This window comes from Indicator indicator, chromosome 8 (assembly GCF_027791375.1).
Source record: "Indicator indicator isolate 239-I01 chromosome 8, UM_Iind_1.1, whole genome shotgun sequence".
Lineage (NCBI taxonomy): Eukaryota > Metazoa > Chordata > Aves > Piciformes > Indicatoridae > Indicator > Indicator indicator.
In genome coordinates, this window is record NC_072017.1 from 30678156 (window position 1) to 30700462 (window position 22307).

The window sequence follows — 22307 nt, forward strand, 5'->3', positions numbered from 1 at the left end:
GAGTCTGACTGGAGCTGCACATCTCCCTCATGTACAGTACATTTCCATAATTCATAGTTGCTTACAGAGTGATAACCATCCCTGTGTAAGAAAGCATCACTCTGCTAGGCTTACAAATCTTTCTTGATAAGAATTTGAGCAGTGCCATTTGTTATACAATGGCTGTTCTCATCAACTGTACAAGTCAAGTGATCTTTTGTTTAAATCAGCCAGGAAATGTTTGTGACAGGTGCCTTCACCTTTACTGCCACAGCTGAATCAGTTGGTATTTATCATCTGGACACTGAAGAAAATGTTCTCAGATTAAAATGGTATCAGAGGGAGGATGAGCTAATGACTAGGCTGGGTCTGAGATAACCAACGGGCTGAGGGAGTGCCTTGTAATTTAGGTGGAATGTAATGCTAGGTGAATTTATGACAGTCCATGAGCAGTGTCATCTTTCTCTTCTGGTCATAGAGGGATCTGAAGATTTTTTAGAAACTTGCATCTATTTCTAACAGATTTCTCACTTTCAATAAGTGCATTTGTGGTACTCACATGCATCAAAAGCAGCGCTGCCAGCAGATCCAGAGAGGTGATTCTGACACTTTACTCTGGTGAGACCTCACCTGGAGTACTGTGTACAGCTCTGGAGACATCAATGTAGAAAGGACATGGACATGATGGAGAGGGACCTGAGGAGGGCCATGAAAATGCTCAGGGGGTTGGAGCAGCTCTGCTCTGAGGACAGGCTGAGGGAGCTGGGGGTGTTCAGCCTGGAGAAGAGAAGGCTCCAGGGAGACCTAAGAGCAGCCTGCCAGGACCTGAAGGGGGCTCCAGGAAGGCTGGAGAGAGACTGTTTGCAAAGGGCTGCAGGGACAGGGTGAGGGCAATGGCTTCAAACTAGAGCAGAGCAGATTGAGATTGGATGTGAGGAAAAAGTTCTTTCCTATGAGGGTTGTGGAACAGTAGAAGAGGTTTCCCAGGCAGGTGGTTGAGGCTCCTTCCCTGGAGATATTCAAGGTGAGGCTGGATGAGGCCCTGGGCAACCTGATCTAGTTGGGGATGTCCTTGTAGGGAGGTCAGACTGGATGACTTTTGGCAGTCCCTTCCAGCCCAGACCATTCTGTGATTCTATGATTCTACTTAGCATGCAAGATGTTTATTTAATATTTGCTCCTAATTTGTACATCTTACAAATCCTCACTGCCTGTATAGACCAGTTTTCTGATAGGAGGTGCCCAAAACAGAGCATATTTTTCTTCTGTGGTGTCCTGATCACCAGACTCTTCCCAAGATGGATTTAGGGGACTTGCTCCCTATGAAATGATTCCTCCACTTGGAAACAGAGATGACAAAGCAAAGTTATGTAGGGCCAGAGAGGGCAAAGAAAGAGGAACATCTGATCCAGCAATAACAAGGCCCTTGTGGAAGAACCACCATTTTTTTTTTTATTTTTAATTACAATCAGGTCATGGAAGTCAGGAATCTTCTTGTGCCAGTTTTATCACAGACACAGTGCAAAGAGCTCAATGAAAAGGCAGCAGAACTACATTTTTTCCTGTAATCTGGTATCAAAGAGAGCTGAGTATTGTAAATCCTCCTGATCCCCTGAAAATACTGGCACCTTCTCCTTGCCACCTGACTCTGTATATTTTCTGCCACACAGCTGGGTGGCTTTTTCATTGAAGGGTTGTATCATTTGTTAGGGTGTGGTGGGTGGAAATTATCCCCCAGTTAATTTGAGATAATTACTCCCCCCAGAATAAAATTGCCAGACCAGCTCAGTTGGAAGCTTCAGCTCTATTTACAAGCACAACTACGATCTGGAGATATGGAATGTGATGAATATGTACAAAATAGACAATATTTACATATAGTTACAGTTTATAAATAACACAAGAGCCCCCTGGACAAAACTGGGGGTTACCAACAGCTTTCCCCTCTCCCCACCCCTGGACAAAGGACAAAGGAGAAAAGCAGAGAGTAGCTTGTTAGCACTTAGCCACCACAAGAACACAGCCAAGGTCAGCAACAGCCAAGCAAAAGCCACCAGTGAATATCTGCTAGAGCAAAGAGCTGAGAAAGAGAGAAAATTAGCTTATACAACTAATTTTGTATTAGCTATCAGACTAAGGAGATTATTTAGACCTTATCATTATTTCCCCTTTTACATCCAGTGGTAATTTATTTACATTCTGCCACTTTCTGCTCTAGATCTGTGGGAAATTTTCTCAGCATCTGCCTGAAACTGCCACACAGGGGAGGTCTGAGTGTCCCTGCCAGGTTGGCCATTTAAGAAGATTTAGGCATAGAACATGTAGGAAGCTGATCTCTGCTGACAACGTGCTCTGCAGCATCATTTAAGATACTTAACAGTTTCTTGTGCTTTCTCCAGTATTGAATAGAATGTTCCATAAAAAGACAATCTGGGTTTAGGTGCCTGAGCTCAGTTGGATTTGTGCTTCATTTTGTAAGTTCTTCCTCAGCTCAAGTCTGCACTAACTGGCACAGGAATGACAAATATGTGTGTGTGTCAGGTTACTCCCATCTCTGGAGTGGGTGGGCTGAAAAGAACCTAGCCCACAGGTGGACAAAGAAACCTGACCCAGGTGGGCAGAGAGACTTGCTTCCCCCTTCCCCTGGGTCAAAGACTGTTCCACTCCCCCTTCCTGCCCACCCAAGCCTGTTTAAGGGGAGACATTCTCCTCTCCCTTCCTCTTGCTCCTGCCCCTCACTTGCCCAACAGACCCTTTGCTGCTTCTGCTGTTGCTCTAACCACATGGTAAGGCCTGCTCTATGCTGCATCTAAACTCCTAAGGACTGCATCTAAAGAGAATCCACATTTGCATCTGGAGAATCCTATGCCAGCTGGGCCTGGTTTTGTGTACTTTTTCATTTACCCTTTTTGCTTATACCTTTGTAACTTTCCCTTTACTCAAATGCCATATATATATTTGGTTAAACATAACTTTTTACTTCCAAATCAATTCAAGACTGTTTCTTTTGTGATTTTACCTCTCTTTTCTCCTGCCTAATTTTGCTTTCCCCTATTGGGAGAAAAACATAGAGGGGAAGCAATCTAAATCTCTTCCATTTGGGCTTTTGGACTCTGGGAAAGCTTAAACCACTGTGGTAAAGCTGTCATCTGAATCCAGATTTCAGCTTGAGCAGTGTTATGCTGCATACCTGCTTTTGAGTGTACCACGTCTTCAGATTTTAGGGGACCATGGGTCTTGCACTCTCACCTGTGCTGCAGGATGCTCTGCACATGTATGTCAGCTGTGGCTGCAGCCAGTCTCATGTGTCAGGTGCTGGACCTCCTGTGCAATAGAAGTGCAGAGCATAAGACCTTCCTTTAGACCTCTGCCCTGTGGGGGGCACAGTTCTGTATGGGTAGTTAGGGAAGTTAATTTCCAACAGAGCACATGAAAAAATGGTGCTCCCATCTCTTTTGAGGGGCCCAAAGAGGCTTGGTTGTGTTTTTCTGTTGATTGTACATATTTGTAACTGTTGTGACTGGTGTCTATTTGTACACATTCATTGCATTGCATCCTAGATTGTAGTTTTGCTTGTAAATACAGCTTGCATTTGCTTCCAGACTGAGCTAGCCTGGTTATTGTCAGTGTGGAAGGGGGATTTCAGCTCTCACACTGTGACAGGTAATTTTTCTTTTACATTTCCAGTCTGGTTTTAACCCAGCAGCTGATGCTGATTATCTGCCTGCAGAATGGTGCTCTGTTCTTGTGCACCAGTGTAGAGAGGAAGTGGTGGCTGTGCAGGGAAAAAACAGACAACACAGTGCTGACTAATAGTGACACCAAGCTGGGGCAGGAGGCAGGAATTTTGGCTCTAGAATCACTCTGTCTCCTCAGTAAGGAGGATAATTAGAATCACAGAATCACAGAATTATTAGAGTTGGAAGGGACCTCAAGGATCAGCCAGTTCCATCCCCCCTGCCAAGGGCAGGGACACCTCACACTACAGCAGGTTGCTCACAGCCACATCCAGCCTGGCTGCAAAAACCTCCAGGGATGAGGCTTCCACCACCTCCCTGGGCAACCTGTGCCAGTGTCTTGCCACCCTTATGGGGAAGAACTTCTTCCTAACATCCAATCTGAATCTATCCACTTCTAGTTTTGCTCCATTCCTCCTCGTCCTATCCCTGCCTGACACCCTAAATTAATCATGGTGACAGTGGGCAGCTCTTCTGTGTTTTTGGAAACAACTGTGACTCCTGTCATTTAAACAGAAAATAGAAATGCATCTTCTGGCTGGGCAACAGGTTGGCTAGCAAATTCAGGGCAGGAAACACCTGTGTCCCAGACATGAACAGTCCTGTGTCTCCACAGCAAAGCCATCTGTGCCACAGGTTTCTTGCCAGATTTTTCTGCAGAAGGAGTTTATCTATTAGGAAGATGATTCCACAGCGCAGCGTAGCTGAGTGCTGCTTCCAGACAATCCAGGCAGGAAAGATAATGCACTGCCATTCAGTGGCAGCATCTGTTCTTTGGCATATGCTTGGGATATGATCATTGCTAGTGGCTTCCTGATGAAATATTGAAAGCACCATGATGATTTAAATAGCATTGAAATAGCAGGGTGGTTTTGTGTGCTGTCTGCTGTTCCATAGCAGCAGGTGAGCATCACCAATGCCTTCATTCTTCTACTGGGCATAATGAGGTATAAGCAAAGTCCCTGCTGATTTCCTGCCCACAGCTTGGTGTTAGATCAATCATAGAATCATAGAATGGTCCAGGCTGGAAGGGACCCCCAAAAGTCATCCAGTCTGATCTCCCCATAGTCAGCAGGGACATCCCCAACTCGATCAGGTTGCCCAGAGCCTCATCCACCCTCACCTTGAATATCTCCAGGAAATGGACTTCAACCACCTCCCTGGGAAACCTGTTCCACTGTTTCACCACCCTCATAGGAAAGAACTTGTTCCTCACATCCAATCTAAATCTGCTCTTCTCCAGTTTGTCCATTGTCCCTCGTCCTGTCCCTGCAGCCCTTTGCAAACAGTCTCTCTCTTGTAGCTCCCTTCAGGTCCTGGCAGGCTGCTCTTAGGTCTCCCTGGAGCCTTCTCTTCTGCAGGCTGAACACCCCCAGCTCCCTCAGCCTGTCCTCATAGCAGAGCTGCTCCAACCCCCTGAGCATTCTTGTGGCCCTCCTCTGGACCTGCTCCATCTCTCAGAGGCGGAATTAGTAAAGAAGTTTTATGAATCCTGGTTTAGTATCCTTTCCTTTGGAATGGTTCTGATTTCCTAAGATCATATTGCACAGATACCAAACTGCTGCTATGGTCACCTAGGACTGTCAAACAATACTGTACATCTGTCCATTTTGTCCCTTTAATTGGTGAAGATTTAGTGTAATTGTTTCATTGTTTGTATTTGCAGATATTCATGGCAAGCAAAGCCATCTGATCCCATAATCTGACTTCTGGGATAAAACAGATTATGCAGAATGTCAATCAATCCATTGTGCTTATAAATTCAGGTCAAATGAAATTATGTTCTTGTTTTGAAAGGACAAATAATTTGGGTTTTTTTGCTGGGTCCTGCTTCCCCTGTTGTGGTGGTGTAGAAGAATGTATGACTCTAAGTTTTTACATGGTTTTCATATCCTAAGTAACTTTTCCCCCAGGTACTTTGATGTATCTAGATCACATCTACATGTGTTCCTTGTACTTAGAGTCATAGAATTGTTAGGGTTGGAAGGGAACCTAAAGGATCATCCAGTTCCATCCCCCCTGCCATGGGCAGGGACACCTCACACTACAGCAGGTTGCTCACAGCCACATCCAGCCTGGCTGCAAAAACCTCCAGGGATGAGGCTTCTACCACCTCCCTGGGCAACCTGTGCCAGTCTCTCACCACCCTCATGGGAAGAATTTCTTCCTAACATCCAATCTGAATCTCCCCATTTCTAGTTTTGCTCCATTCCCCCCAGTCCTATCACTTCCTGACACCCTCAAAAGTCGCTCCCCAGCTTTCTTGTAGACCAAATAACTAAAACTCCAGCTGACAATTTTATCCAGTTTATTCCATTTATCTCAGTAGTGAGTAACTCTGAGTGGATAAGCCTCAGGATCTTTCGAGTGAAAGGGTTAAAGCAAGAAAGAAGTAATTTTATCATTTGCATAGAAGTAGGCATATTTGTAGTAATTCAGATAATGTCTTCTTAAATTGGTATTTAAAGTGTCAAAAAAAAATCCTAACACCTCTGATTAGACTGAATTTAATTTTCCTGATTTAGCTATCAAATAGAAACCTTAATTAGTATCTGATTCTCTTATGGAGCTTTATTTTTAGGGTGAGCATGTATTTTATTCATGCTCAAACTATTTTTCAAGTGTTCAGTAATACTGCTATTCCGACAGGGGCTGAAGAATGAGGTTGCAGTACAGAATGCCTAAAATAGCCCAAAAAAGTGCCTAAAATACCATTTCTGTCTTTCCAGCCCATGGTATTTTTGAGCTCTAGACAAGGAATCTGACTTGCTGCTTGTGCCAGTCTGAGTTCCAGAACTGACAGCGTTAGATCGTTTTTGAGGACTGTTTGATGATAAGCTATCCCATGGCTATTTCTTTATCATAGAATCAACCAGGTTGGAAGAGACCTCCAAGCTCATCCAGTCCAACCTAGCACCCAACCCTATCCAATCAACCAGACCATGGCACTAAGTGCCTCATCCAGGCTTCTCTTGAACATCTCCAGGGATGGTGACTCCACCACTTCCCTGGGCAGCACATCCCAATGGCAAATCTCTCTCTCTGTGAAGAACTTCCTCCTAACCCCCAGCCTATACCTCCCCTGGCACAGCTTGAGACTGTGTCCCCTCCTTCTGTCACTGCTTGCCTGGGAGAAGAGCCCAACCCCCACCTGGCTACAGCCTCCCTTCAGGTAGTTGTAGACAGCAATGAGGCAGCACATTCCAATGGCAAATCTCTTCCTCCTAATCTCCAGCCTATACCTCCCCTGGCACAACTTGAGACTCTGTCCCCTTGTTCTGCTGCTGGTTGCCTGGGAGAAGAGATCAACCCCCACCATTTGTGATCTCAGTGTCAGAGGAGGGCAAGGATCTGTAATACTCTCTATTTAGTACATCTCTGCTGGGGACACAGAGCATTTTCTCTGCTCTGGGGACTGAGTTTTGTTTTCCTTATGCTGCTGGTGGTGGCTGAAAATAAACAGATCAAGGTGTGAATATCTAAGTCTTAGATCTTCTTGACAAGGCTCCTGAGGCTTCTGTGAAACCAAGAATCACAGAATCAGAGAGTCACAGAATGTTAGAGGCTGGAAGGGACCTCAAAAGCTCATCCAGTCCAACCCACCTGCCACAGCAGGAGCACCTAGAGCAGATCACACAGGAACACATTCAGGAGGGTTTTGAATATCTTCAAAGAAGGAGACTCCACAACCCCCCTGGGCAGCCTCTTCCAGGACTCTGGCACCCTCACAGGGAAAAAAGTTTTCCTCCTGTTTCCATGGAACTTCCTATGCCTCAACTTCCACCACGCCCCTTGTGCTGGCATTGGGCATCACCCAGCAGAGCCTGGCTCCAGCCTCTGGGCACTCCCCCTGCACATCTTTATCAACAGCAATGAGGTCTTCTCCAAGCTCCAGAGCCCTCAGCTCCCTCAGGCTCTCTGCATAAGGAAGATGTTCTGCTCCATCATCTTTGTGGCTCTACGCTGGACTCTTTCAAGCAATTCCCTGAGGTCCTTCTTGAACTGAGGGGCCCAGAACTGGACACAATACTCCATATGCAGCCTCACCAGGTCAGAGAACTTACTAGCTACCTTATTTTGACACAACCTGAAGCCCTGTGCCAAAATGATCTGTCTGTCAGAACCTTATCAGGACCTTGTTAGAGCATTTTGCCTCCTCCCCCCCAACCTGCTCCCACCTCAGTCCTATAATATATAGCTCAAGTTTAAAGAGTACTTAGTAGGTTTGGAATATAGGAAAGCTTGAATTTAGTTTTTGGTAGTTTTTACAGCAAAGTCAGCATAAAGGTTTCTAGCTCTGTTACTTCCAGCTTCTCTCTGAAGATGCATTATGTCTGGGCACTGGAGCATTCATTTCTGGGCTCTCTTGGAGCTGTGTAACGTTCATCTGCCATGGTTATAAGCCACATCTTAGTCTTATTGTTTCACTCTTCCTAGTTCCCATGTTTAATCCACATGACATCTCCATAGGAGACTTCCTCACTGTATTTTTTTTTTCTCCAAAGAAGTGATTTTCCATTATTTCTTATGGTCTGAAAATGTTTAACTTCAGTTATTCTAAAAGCTGTCAGCAGTCAGCGTCCTCCTACGAGAATATAGCTACTGGAATCCTGATCAGGTGAGGAGTGAGATGCTCTACTATGTTGTGTGGTTTGTCTTGGAGTTACCCAACAATGTTACCAAAACAGACCCTGCTAAGGGCTAGCCAAGAGTCCTTTCCTGGTTTCTGGCTTCTTGAGTAACATCTCTTCGAGTTCATCATGTTCAGCCATCTCTTTATCTGCTTTCAGTCTGATTTCCAGCCCTTTTGCTGGCCTCTCCCATCATGTGTGAATTGCATCTGAGGTGCTTTCAGTAGCATCAATGCTTTTGAGTCTTCACCCCATATTTGTTCACCCAACACTAGAAGGAAATATAGCCTTTGCCTCTCCCCCAGCCCAGTATAAACCACACAATCACAGACTGTCAGGGGCTGGAAGGGACCTCAAAAGTTCATCCAGTCCAACCCCCCTGCTAGAGTGGGATCACCTAGAGCAGGTCACACAGTTACACAGCCAGGCAGGTTTTGAATATTTCCAGAGAAGGAGACTGCATGACACCCCTGGGCAGCCTGTTCCAGTTGCTGTTGTGGGATTCATTAGTGGAAAAGGACTTTGAAAGGCTTGGACTAACTTGAGAAAGCCAGGCATTCCAGTTTTGGAGACATTAAAGGTATTACAAGCTAAGTGGTAACAACAGTTAGAATTTTGCTGGTCAATTCCTCCTTCCCAAGTCATTTTTAAAGGAAGGATTTACTCAGAGTGAGGCAGAAAGCTCTCCTATGGTAGTTTTCTATGGAAGAATCATTACATTCAGTCAGCAGAATCAGCTGAGAGCAGCCAGTACCACTGCATCTGTGTGTCTGGCTCTTGTATTTGTGAAGGAATTGAGTAATTGTGCAATTTAGAACAAAATGTAGACCTTTTGTGAGTGAACAGCCCAAGCTTCATTTAAATACATTAAAGTACATGGTCTGGCAGTGGATAACATAACCAAGTCCTGCAGAAGACAGCAATCACAGAATGAAATCACAGAGTGTTAGGGGCTGGAAGGGACCTCCAAAGCTCATCTAGTCCAACCCCCCTGCCAGAGCAGGAGCACCTAGAGCAGGTCACACAGGAACACATCCAGGTGAATTTTGAATATCTCCAAAGAGGGAGACTCCAAAACCCTGGAGGGCAGCCTGTTCCAGTCTTCTGTCACCCTCACAGGGAAAAAGTTCTTCCTCCTTTTTCCATGGAACTTCCTATGCCTCAACTTCCACTCAACAGTTTGGCTTTCAGACATAAATCTGCTTCCTAGCTTTTTTCCCCTTGGTTAGCACCTGAGAAACCTCCCTCAAAGCACTGTGTGTTACACTCCCAGCTTCACTGCTCTTTATGGTTTTTAGCATGAAAGATCTGGTATTTGGTTTGGCTGAGCTGGAGTAAATTCTCCTCAAAGCATCCTTCTAGTGCTGTGTTTTGCAGCAGTAGTTGATAACCCAGCACCCAGGCTGTGTTCTGCCAACATTTCACCACCCCAAGAGTACACTGAGGGGTGGGCAGGATCTTGGGAGGGGACACAGCTGAGCCAGTTGACCCAGACTGGCCAAAGGGGTGTTCCATGCCAGATGACCTCAGCTCAGATGTAAGAATGAAGTGAAAGAAGGAAGTTTGGGGGGGATCCATCCATGGTCTCTCTCCTCCAGAGGAGGAACTGAGCAGCGTCTTGCTGCTGGGCAGCAGAGACCAACATCTCTCTCTGCTTCCACTTCCATGTGTCTATTGCTTTGCTTAGCATCACTATTAAATTGCTTCTATCTTATTTCTGGTTCTTGTTACATTTTCCCCTTTTCCCTGTTCATCTAAGGGGGAGAGATAGAGGAGCTTTGGTGGGGATTTAGGCCCTAGCCAGGGCCAAACCCCCACAATCCTTTAAGAAACATAAGGAACAAGTGTGATAACTGACTGAGCAAGTTAAGAAATATTTGTAGATTTGTTTTCCAGTGGGGTTTTTCAGCAGTAGCTGATGCATGGCCATTCTTTCTCCTGTTTTGGTACTTGAAGAAATGAGCACAGCTGAGGAAGAGCTCCAATGAAGATGAAGGGAAAGCCCATAGGGCTCTGCCTGACACTGGACAAAACGCTTTACCAGATGAATCCATTCGTTGTTGTTTGTTTTTTGTTTTTCATTTATCAGTTAACATCTTGTTTGGCTTTTGCTATTCCTAGATATCCGTGGAATACAGGAGTTTCTGGACAAAGTGTCTCAGCAGGGAATGGACGTGGCACTGCAGAAAGTAGAAAACAACATCAACAAAATGATCACCGGGCTCTTTGCCACCATGCGAATCGAAGAGCTGAACCGCTACCGGGACACCCTGAGACGAGCCATCCTCATCATGAACCCCTCCACAGCCAAGTCCTTCATAACTGAGGTATGTCTTTGTCACTCCTAAATTCTTCTGTTGTCCACCAGGACTGCAGCTGTTTATCAAAAGATGATGTTTATTTAATTTACTAGAAGCACAATCACAGGTTCACAGGGTGTTAAGGGTTGGAAGGGTCCTCTGGAGGTCATCGAGTCCAACCCCGTCTGCCAGAGCAGGACCAGAGAATCCAGCACAGCTCACACAGGAATGCATCCAGATGGGTCTTGAAAGTCTCCAGAGAAGGAGACTCCCCTCACACTGTTCCAGTGTTCCATGACCCTCACAGTGAAGAAGTTCCTCCTCATGTTGAGGTGGAACCTCCTGTGTTGTAGTTTATATCCACTGGCCCTTGTCCTATCACAGGGTGCAACTGAGCAGAGCCTGTCCCCTCCCTCTTGACCCCCAGCCCTCAGATATTTATAAACATTTATTAAATCCCCTCTCAGTCTTCTCCTCTCCACACTCACCAGCCCCAGGGCTCTCAGCCTCTCCTCACCAGTCAGTGCTCCAGTCCCTTCAGCATCCTTGGAGCCCTCCCTTGGACTCTCTTGAGTAGATCCCTGTCCCTCTTGAACTGGGGACAATAAAACAAAGAAAATGGAGTTCTTCGTTGGAATTTAATGTTTTTATATAAAATAATACTCAGTAATGATCTGTTATGTACCACTGAGTAGTACTAAAGTAATGGAATTTATGAAAGATTGGATCTGAATGAAGAATTTATGATAGGCTAAAGCTGTGCCTATGCATTTGAACATAAATTGCAAGCAATGTAGACAGAATTTTCAAACAGCTGCTCAGGATATAGAGACAGAAGACTTGTGTATTGCATTTGACTGTGATTTGTGTAATTTTGTTTAATCAGTGGCATAGTTCAAGTGGCCCCTCAGTTCAAGAAGGACCTCCTGAAAGAGTCCAGCACAGAGCCACAAAGATGCTGAAGGCAGTGGAACATCTTCCTTATGAGGAGAGCCTGAGGGAGCTGAGGGCTCTGGAGCTTGCAGAGGAGGAGCCTGAGAGGTGACCTCATTGCTGTTGCTAAAGATGTGCAGGGGGAGTGCCCAGAGGCTGGAGCCAGGCTCTGCTGGGTGATGCCCAATGCCAGCACAAGGGGCAGTGGGGGAAGATGAGGCATAGGAAGTTCCATGGAAACAGGAGGGAAATTTTTTTTCCCTGTGAGGGTGACAGAAGACTGGAAGAGGCTGCCCAGGGGGGTTGTGGAGTCTCCCTCTCTGGAGATATTCAAAACCTGGCTGTGTTCCTGTGTGATCTGCTCTAGGTGCTCCTGCTCTGGCAGGGGGCTTGGACTGGATGAGCTTTTGAGGTCCTTTCCAGCCCCTAACATTCTGTGATTCTGTGATTCAAACACAGTGCTGTGCTGTTTCAAATATAAGGGTTTTACATAGCTGTCTGCTCTTCCAGCCATCAACCAATGGATAAAAACATATTTATTTTGTGCTGCATGGAAACACTCTTTCTCTCTGCAATAATTTCTCATTGGATCTATTTGTAAATTGCATTTTTATTTATTTTTATATATATATATATACAGTTTCCTATTGTGTGTCTTCAGAAATTGAAGCTTAGAATCTAAGAATCTAACTCTGTAGATGTAGTCTGAAGTGAATGCCCTCTAGAAACATTAGTCTGAAGAGGGTTTTTTTAGCTTGTTTGATTTTTCTTCTTTTTTTTTTTTTTGGCTAGACATTTGGCTCTCCTCATTACACAGTGAAGCTTGCTAATTCTGAGTAATGTCAGGGTTTGCTGCTCTACCAAATGTCTGCAGTGCTTTATAAGATGTAAACAGTTCATGGGCATGTTTTAGATTGTTCTGCACTAATTTCATAATATTTCATTTCTCAGTAAGTGACCTGGTAAGGTACACTTCACGTTTTAACCTGAAAGCAACAAGTTTCAGGGCTCTAACTATACTAACTCAGTCAAACAAAAGTCCTTTTCTGTTCCTCAAGAGAAGCATTCTTTTTAATAACTAAAAAAAAAAAAAAAAAAATTTTTTTCATCATTTCTCTTTAGACACTTCAGCAGAGTTTCAACCCACCACAATAGGAAGGAAATGATTGCCATTTGTTGAAGTTACCATGCTGTCAGGAAAGTAAACAGCTCCTTTTAGAGTTCTTACTACTCAAAACCCCAATAACTAACAAAGAACCAACTAAGTCAAACCCACAGTCCCCCTCTCTCCTGGGAAAAAAAAATTAAAAGGCTAAAAATAAACATAAAAAAGGCCCCAGCATCAAAAAATTCCCACTGTTTTTCCTTGCCTGGACACTGTAAGTCTATCAGAAAAGGTTATTTTCTTCTTTGGTGAGTGGGGTTCTGTTACAGTTTGAAGGGGGAACTTTAGCCTAGTCCCTGACTGCAAAACCTGAAAGTAAAATAAATTACCACTGAATGCAAAGGGAAAATAATGTGAAGGTCTATAGAATTCATTGGATTGCTAATGGGGATATGGAGCAGAAGCAGAAACAGTTCTTTTTTTGCTTCTTCTGTTGCTTCTGCTTGCAAATTCTCTCTCTCCCATGGCCTTGCCAGGGGATCACTGTTTAGACTTCTGTGTGAGGTAACAGGAAGGAGGGAGGGAGTGGGGGAAGAGGTGAACAGTCCCCCTGGATCCATCCAGGAGGGTCTGAGGAGTTTCTGTGCTGTTTATAAATTGCCAATACCTCTCTATTGTGCATCTATTGTACAGTTTGTACCTGTTCATTATATTTAATATTTCTGGATTTTAGTTTGCTTGTAAATAGAGCTTCATTTGTTTCCATCTCAACCTGAGCTAAATCTGACAATTTTATTTTGAGGGTACTTCTCCCAGTCACCTAGGGTGTAATTTCAACCCCACCACAGGTTCAAAAAGAGATTGTCTCCTCAGGCAGCTTATTACAGGTTCTGCCAGCATAGCAGCATTTATTTGGAGTGTGACATCAGATGGGTAAAAGCAGCAGCAGGAGCCTCTCAAATAGGACGAGTTACTCAAAGCAGGACAGTAATCATCCTTCTGTATATTCCTGTGGGTGACAGGGAATGAACTGCACAACAACCATGCCCCCAGCACCTGCTGGCTGGGAAAGGAAAAATTTAGTGTGATAGCTTTGTTGGTGGACGTTTGCCTCGGTCCAGAGAGGGAGAGAGACTCAGTTCTTGTTTGAACATTGCTGTGTTGTGAAATTAAAGGCATAAACGAGGCCAAATATCAAAAGCCAGGCTGTTTAATGAGCAGAATAAAGTGGATGAACAGAAGAAGGGGAAGAGAGGGAGAGAAAATGGGAGAAAGGGAGAGGGCAAGAAAGGAATTTTATTACCAGACTCCTCTTTCACCTGCCCCCAAAGGCTGGAGGAGGTCTAAGGAAGGCTGCTGCTTTGGCTTAGAGGAGATATCATCCTTGTTGGCTTGTGCTGGCCTCCCTGGAGGAGGGGAAGGAGAGATCCCAAAGACCAAGTTCTTCTCTGAGGAGCCTCTGCATGTGGTGTCTTCAGTGAAGATGTCTTTTATCTTCTCCTTCTTTCTCCTGTCTTTCTCGATGCCTCTGTCTTTCTTTTTCTCGATGCCTTTCTTTTTCTCTCTGCCTCTATCTTTTTCTCTCTGCCTGAGCTGCTAAGGCTCAGTGCGTTTCAATGGCAGCTCCCCCTGGTCCACACCCTAGTCCGATTAACGCATATGGGAGCGCCAGGTGTGCTATCAGTAGGCAGAGCTGACCCATCAGGCAGATCGTTCACAACAATCTTATCCTTTGTTGAACGTTCCAGAGGGTCTTTTCAGCACCCCCTCCCTGGGCAGCTGTTGTCTGGGCAAGGAGCAAAGGTGATTTTATCTTTGTTGATTCACATCAAGAGAGACAAGATTGAGTCTCTTGCAACATTCAAAAGTGTTGTTTTGCAGTTGAATCAGCAGCTGTGCTGTATGGGCAAACAAGTTATAAAGCCTGTGGACTGCTAAAGGTTAAGGATATTCCTAAACAAGACAAGTGTGGGCATGGGTATTCCAAAGACTGCCTTGTACATGATGAGTTTAGCTTGGAAGTTCAGTTTTCCTTAGTGGATTTAGCATGTAAAACTTGGGAAGTTGAAAAGAAACAACTGTGTACGTGAACAAGCCCTTGGCTTTTTTCTGGCCAGGAGATGCTTTTCTCTGCCTAGCTGGATTCAGCTGTCAGCCTCTCTCCCCAGGCCTCACATAGTCTCTGCTGCTTGCTCTTGATGCTTACAGGGCTGATTGGACTGAAGGCCCTCCTTGTTCAGCTGAGCAGAGAGCTCATTCACTCTGCAACAGCTGTAGTAAGTGTGGGCTTGATTACTATGCAAGTAACAACTTTTCCAGGGTAAATAGTCAGACACTGGCCTGTGTAAATAGGCAGTCTGTAAACTGGAGATTCCTGGTGGTAGAATTTACCTTTGTTCTGATTCTTTGAAATTCTTATCTTTAACTAAGAACATTCTGAATTTTATTTTATTTTATTTTATTTTATTTTATTTTATTTTATTTTATTTTATTTTTAAAGCAGCATTGCTTTTTCATGTTAGTCCCCTTCTTTCTCTCCAGCTTCCCTATCTCTGCAGCTTGAGGAGGTGAGATCTATACTTTATATACTCAAGAAAATGGAAACCAAGATTTACTAAGATGTAAATACCTTGTGCTGGCTATGGAGATGAGAAGCCACTTTGTTAGGTTTTAGTTTTCCCTGCAGGGCATGTGTCAAGGGTTAGGACTGAGCTGACCAATAAACAAATGACATGCACCCTAGTAACCCCTCTGCCTTCCCAAAAGGAAAGAGGAAAGGGTACAAGGCAGAGAGGCTTAGTAATTGGTAAGGAGAACTAAAACTAGATTAATGAAAACAATATCAATAAAATGAAATACAACTATATAATCTATATCTATCTATCTAAATATAATATGTGATTTTTTTATATATAAATATATATAAAGCCAATACTGAACCCTACCTCTTTGACAGCAATTAGTCTTCCTTACCACTGATGCTGTGGCACAAGTCCCAGACTGCACTCAGCAGCAGACAGGAACTGGATTCAGGAACTCATGGATGGGGTTAGAAAGCAGAAAGGACAGAATCACACAGAGTCAACCAGGTTGGAAAAGACCTCAGAGATCATCAAGTCCAACCTATTACCTAATACCCCACACCTCCTGACAACTAAACCATGGCTCCAAGCCACTTCCAAGATTTTTTTGAACACCTCCAGGGATGGTGACTCCAACCACCTCCCAGGGCTGAAGGACTGATAGAAAGCAAGAGTGTGGGGCCAGCTAAATTCTCTACTACCCTTCATTGCTTAGAGATTGGGATGAAGGTCCTGAATGGAAAAATGTTCTGCTGAAATAGTAACATTCAGTGGGACTAAAGAGTGCAGGTATAGGAAAACCAGGGAAAGTGACTGGTGAGCAGTGGTTTTTTTTTTTCTGTAGGGTGAGATCTTCCTGTACCCTAAAATAATTATCCAGGTCCTACAAGTGAAACAAAATATTCCCACTGAAATGTTGACTGAAAAGCATCTGAGAGCCAGCCAGATTCTACAAAAATTTGTGTGCCAGTTGGTGTCACCGTTGGTGACTGAGGTGGACTGCGTGCCACTTCCTTGCTTTTCACTTTGGGGAATCATTTGGGGGTTGTTTTCATACATTCTGATCTGTGGTGAATTTGTAGGATATGACCAGCCATATGGAGAAATGGAATAGGTTATCCTTGCCAGGTCAGCATGAGAGCAAGAAGGATCAAGTAGAAAAAACCCAACAAAAGTAGAAAAAAGTAGAAGAAACCAACAAAAGTAGGAAAAAAAACCCAAACAAAAGTAGAAAAAAAAAACCCAAACAAAAGTAGAAAAAAATCACCTGCTGCTTTAGCAAAAGAGCAGGGACTCTCTGGCCCAAGAACATCTCTATCCTTCCAACCCTAATGATCCTGTGATTCCATGATGCCATCATTCTATGATTCTATGTCAGCCTTGCCAGGAAGCCATCTCAAAAGAATAGCAGGAAAAGATGAGGTAAGCACAGACACAAGGCATCCTTGTGCTGAAACCTGCCTTGCAAAGCAATGACTTCTGAAGTCAAATGTGAGAAGGCTGCTTAGAAGGAGAAGCAGTCCCAGAAACTCAGGTTGCAAAGGAGATTCTGAAGATGATAAAGCAACTTTGGGAAGCAAGACTTTAGGAAGTAAGCCAGGTGTCCTCAGAGGGACCAAAATGCTTTCAGCACATCTCTGCTTAAATGTTTATTTCTGTTTAGTTAAAGAAAATACCTTATCAGCTGTGTGCAGAAATATGAATATGCTCTTCTGTGCAAAGACTCCAGGAGCTGATAGCATGACTACAAAGGAAGGATGAGTCAGCTTCATTTAGTTTGTTAGATACAGAGGAGAATTATGTCAACTAGTAGAAAACTTTGTGCATTGAAAATTTGGTAAGCCATGGGTGAAAGTGCCCAGGCATCAGCCAGGGATTTGGGTGGAGTTTTGGGAGGCAGGCTCTGGAAGGCCTGGAGCTGAAAACTTATCACCTCTAGCTGTCAGTTTTTGCCCTCAACACAGAGGTTACGACCCCAACAGCAACATTCATAGCTGTGAGTTCATACCTTGCTGCCCCTTGCTAGATCTCTCCACTTGGTCCTGTTGCAGGGTGGTGACCTCTTATGGTATACCCCAGGTGGGGGAAGGAAGAGCACTGAGGTTTTGGTTGGCTTGGTGTAAAGGGAGTTTTGTGTAAAGCTTTGGCTTAATGAGCTTGGTTGTTAAGGCCAGACTGGGGATTTCTTTGTATTTGCAGTTCAAGAAAGATGTTGAGTTGCTTGAACGTGTCCAGAGAAGGGCAACAAGGCTGGGGAGGGGTCTGGAGCACAGCCCTGTGAGGAGAGGCTGAGGGAGCTGGGGGTGTTTAGCCTGGAGAAGAGGAGGCTCAGGGCAGACCTCATTGCTGTCTACAACTCCCTGAAGGGAGGTTGTAGCCAGGTGGGGGTTGGGCTCTTCTCCCAGGCACCAGTGACAGGAGGAGAGGACAGTCTCAAGCTGTGCCAGGGGAGGTTTGGGCTGGATGTGAGGAAGAAATTCTTCCCAGAAAAAGAGATTTGCCACTGGAATGTGCTGCCCAGGGAGGTGGTGGAGTCACTGTCCCTGGATGTGTTTAAAATAAGACTGGATGAGGCACTCAGTGCCATGGGTTAGTTGATTAGATGGTGTTGGGTGATAGACTGAACTTGATGATCTCTGAGGTCTTTTCAACCTGTGATTCTGTGATTCCCTGCTTTATATCCTTTGTTATGCTCACCACTATGTAGAACTGTAGCATTGTAGTTGAGAAGATGCTTTTCCATTTAACTTTCCCATGCCTATCCAATCCAAATATGTGAGCATTATTCTTTTGCCCCTTTTGGAGCACTAGAGCAATCTGTCCACTCATTAAACCATGGCAATGTGCTTCTGATAGTTTCAGGCTGTGCCTGGAAAATTTCCCACAGAGCTTGAACAGAAAGTGGTAGAATGTAAATAAATCACTACTGGGTGCAAAAAGGAAAGCAATGATGAGCTCTAAATAATCCCATTGGGCAGATACCTAACATTAAAGTTAGTTTGGTAAACTAATTTTCCCTCTCTCTTCTCTTCCGTTGCTGTAGCAGATATTAGCTCTGGCTTCTGCTGGCTTTGCTGACCTTGGCTGCATTGCTGTGTTGTGGCTCAATGTTAACAAACAACTCTCTCTGCTTTTCTCCTTTCTTCTCTTTTCCCATGTGTACAGGGGAGTAGGGAAGGGAACAGGGGGTGGAGAAGCTATTAGTAGCTCCCTGGTTTGTCCAGGGAGGTTCTTGTGTTGTTTATAAATTGTAAATCCATGTAAATATTGTATGTTTTGTACATATTCATTGCAGTCCATATTTTAGATTGTAGTTTTGCTTGTAAATAGAGCTTCATTTGCTTCCACTGAGCTGCTCTGGCAATTTTTTGTTAGAATCATAGAATCATAGAATCAGTCAGGGTTGGAAGGGACCACAAAGATCATCTAATTCCAACCCCCGTGCCATGGGCAGGGACACGTCACACTACATCAGTCTGGCCAGAGCCTCATCCAGCCTGGCTGCAAACACCTCCAGGGATGGAGCCTCAACCACCTCCCTGGACAACCCATTCCAGGCTCTCACCACTCTCATGGGGAAGAACTTCTTCCTCATGTCCAGTCTGAGTCTCCCCACTTCCAGCTTTATTCTAGTCCTGTCACTACCTGATAGCTTATGTTGGGGGGTAGCTTCAACCCACCACAATGCTTTTTGCAAAACACAATTATTTCTCTAAGCCAGGCTGATGTTGGGCAGCACTAAAATAAGATTATCTTGGATGGAGAGAAGCTACTCTACTACTTTCATGAATAAAAGAAATCTTTGTAAATGAAATGTTGAAAGCAGACAGGGAGAATAACATGAAGCGTAGAAAAGAAGTACTGAATAGCCCTTGCTGTGTAGTGGGCAAGGGAAAAAAGGAGGAGGAAAGTGAATGCTTAAAAAGGAAATGTAATTTCAAAATACTGCATGTTATTGAACCCTCACCCTATGTTTTTCTAATGATTACAGTGAATAGATTGAAAAGTGACATTTCTTGTGTGAAATGATATTGCTCCTAGCGGCAAGTGTCTTGGGGTTTATTATATTTGATTACTACTCCTCTGTTGAAAATAACAGATCAGTTTAAACTGCAGTGTTTGAAAAAAAAAAAAACAAAAACAAAACAAAACAACACTTTATCTTCATACAGTGTTTTGTTCATACAGGAATTGTTTTACCAGGCTTCAGCTTCAGGTCAGATCACACAGATAAACATAGATCACTTAGACAGAAAGACAGCCCTGTGGAGAAGGACCTAGGAGTGTTGGGAGACAACAAGTTCTGCATGGGACAGCAATGTGCCCTGGGGGCCAAGAAGGTCAATGGGGTCCTGGGGTGCATTCAGAGGAGTGTGTCCAGCAGATCCAGGGAGATTCTCCTCCCCCTCTACTCTGCCCTGCTGAGACCTCACCTGGAATATTGCATCCAGTTCTGGGCTCCCTAGTTGAAAAGAGGGACAGAGATCTGCTGGAGAAAGTCCAATGGAAGGCTACGAGGAAGCTGAAGGGACTGGAGCACTGCCTGGTGAGGAGAGGCTGAGAGCCCTGGGGCTGGTTAGTCTGGAGAGACTGAGAGGGGACCTGATCAATATTTATAAATATCTGAGGGCTGGGTGTCAAGAGGGAGGGGACAGGCTCTGCTCAGCTGCACCCTGTGATAGGACAAGGGGCAATGGATAGAAACTCCAGCACAGGAGGTTCCACCTCACCATGAGGAGGAACTTCTTCACTGTGAGGGTCCCAGAGCACTGGAACAGGCTGCCCAGAGAGGTTGTGGAGTCTCCTTCTCTGGAGACTTTCCAGCCCTGTCTGGATGTGTTCCTGTGTGACTTGTGCTGGATTCTATGGTCCTGCTCTGGCAGGGGGGTTGAACTCAACAACCTCCGGAGCTCTCTTCCAACCCCTAACATCCTGGGATTCTGTGTCAGGGGTTTGTTTTAGTGTGACACAGCACAGGCTTACTTCATTAAACAGCTTCTTTACTGTGAATTTCTAAAGTATTCAACAACTCCTCCACAAAGTACATTCAGCCTCTGTGTGTCTAAAGTTTCTGGAAGTGTCTTTTTCTTTGTTTCTTTTCTGTATTTTTGGTATTTTTTTTAAGCTTATTTTGTGATTCCATGCTGTTTGGATATTTATGTGTATCTTAAGAAATGTTGCAATGACATTTAGCCATTTTGTTCTTTGTATTAATGAAAAAGTTATTCAGTGTTTAGTCAAAGACAAGATGCCCTGCCTAGTGTAGGAGGGACAGGCTGTGGATGCTGTTTACCTGGACTTCCATAAGGCCTTTAGCACAATTTCTGATGGCATCCTGATAACAAACTGTCTGCCCATGGCTCAGATGGGCACAGGCTCTGCTGGGTACAGCACTGACTGGCTGGGCCCAGAGGGCAGAGGTCAATGGAATTAAATCCACCTGCAGGACACTCCCAGGTGGTGCTCCCCAGGGCTCAGGATTGGGACCAGCCCTGTCCAATTTCCTTATCAGTGACTTGGGTGAGGGGACCCAGGGCACCTTCAGTGAGGTTTCAGGAGATAGGAAGTTCAGTGGGAGTGATGATCTGCTTGAAGGTAAGGAGGCTCTACAGAGGGACTTGGACCCATGGGCTGAGGTCATCTGTGTGAGCTTCACCAAGGCCAAGTGCCAGGTCCTGCACCTGGGCCACAACAACCTCATGAATGCTACAGGCTTGGGGGAGAATGGCTGGAGAGAGGTGTGGGGAAAAGGACCTGGGGGCACTGACTGACAGGAGGCTGAACATGAGCCAGCAGTGTGCCCAGGGGACCAAGAGGGCCAAGGGCATCCTGGCCTGGCTCAGCACCAGTGTGGGCAGCAGGAGCAGGGAGGGGATTGTCCCTCTGCACTCAGTGCTGGGGAGGCTGCACCTCGAGTGCTGAGCTCAGTGTTGGGCACTGCAGCACAGGCAGGACCTGGAGGGGCTGGAGCTGGGACAGAGAAGGGAACTGAGCTGGTGAGGGGCTGGAGAACAAGGTGTGAGGAGAGGCTGAGGGAGCTGGGGCTGGTTAGTCTGCAGAAAAGGAGACTGAGGGGGGACCTCATTGCTCTCTGCAGCTACCTGAAAGGAGGTTGCAGAGAGGCAGGCATAGGTCTCTCCTCACAAGTAACTCATGACAGAACAGGAGGGAATGGCCTCAAGGTGTGCCAGGGGAGGTTTAGGCTGGACATTAGGAACAATTTTTTCAGGGAAAGGGTTGTGAGGCACTGACACAGCTGCCCATGGAGGTGGTTGAGTTGCCATCCCTGGAGGTGTTGAAGAGCCATCTGGAGCTGGTGCTTGGGGACATGGGGTGGGTGAAGTGGCTGGGCTGGGTGATCTTGGAGGTCCTTTCTGATTGAATGAGAGGTCTTGATGGTCGGACTCCATGATTTCAGAGGTCTTTTCCAGCCCAAACAATTCTATGATTCTATGAACAGCCTGATATGCAGGTATGAGGCAAATAGAACTGAAAATAGGAGTTAAAGATCCAATGCATCTGAAACCTCTGGCAAGATTCTGTAGTTTCCAGTGAGAGCAGATAGCAGTGTATTTTGCACAGGTGTGGACAGATAACATGCATAGCAGGGGGAGGTGGAAGGCTCCAGACAGTTGTAGTGTCCATACAATTAGCTCTGGAGGGGATAATATCATCCAATGAATCCCTTAACTGCATGTGTTAGGTGGTACCTTGCTTCTGTTTGCAGCATAGCTGAGTTTATAGCTTAGCTATCCAACTGCTGTTTACCATTTAAAAATCTTTTAAATAGGAGCTTTTGATCTTCTGCCATTTAAAATCTGCTGGTTTGCCTTTTACATATGTCACATAGGCTGCCAATTCCAGGTATTCAGGGGAATAAGAAAACACAACATCAAACTGGGGTTTAGCAAAACTGGATTTTTTTTTTCGTTCTACCATACATGTGCTATGTGACCTTGGTTGGGGTTCTGAATCACACTTCCTTACTCCTTCCCTGGATAAAAGGTAAGAGTGGTGCCTGCACACATGCATAGTGCTTC

The 22307-nt window shown here is 45.0% G+C and overlaps 1 protein-coding gene across 2 annotated transcripts in view; it reads left to right on the forward strand.

Moving 5' to 3' along the window:
• GRID2 (glutamate ionotropic receptor delta type subunit 2) overlaps positions 1–22307 on the forward strand; it is a 1038631-nt gene that overhangs the window by 625799 nt on the left and 390525 nt on the right. For both annotated transcript variants that reach the window (XM_054382934.1, XM_054382935.1), the window contains one exon: positions 10469–10674. In XM_054382934.1, coding sequence (XP_054238909.1) covers positions 10469–10674 — 206 coding nt within the window. The remainder of the gene's footprint in view (positions 1–10468; positions 10675–22307) is intronic.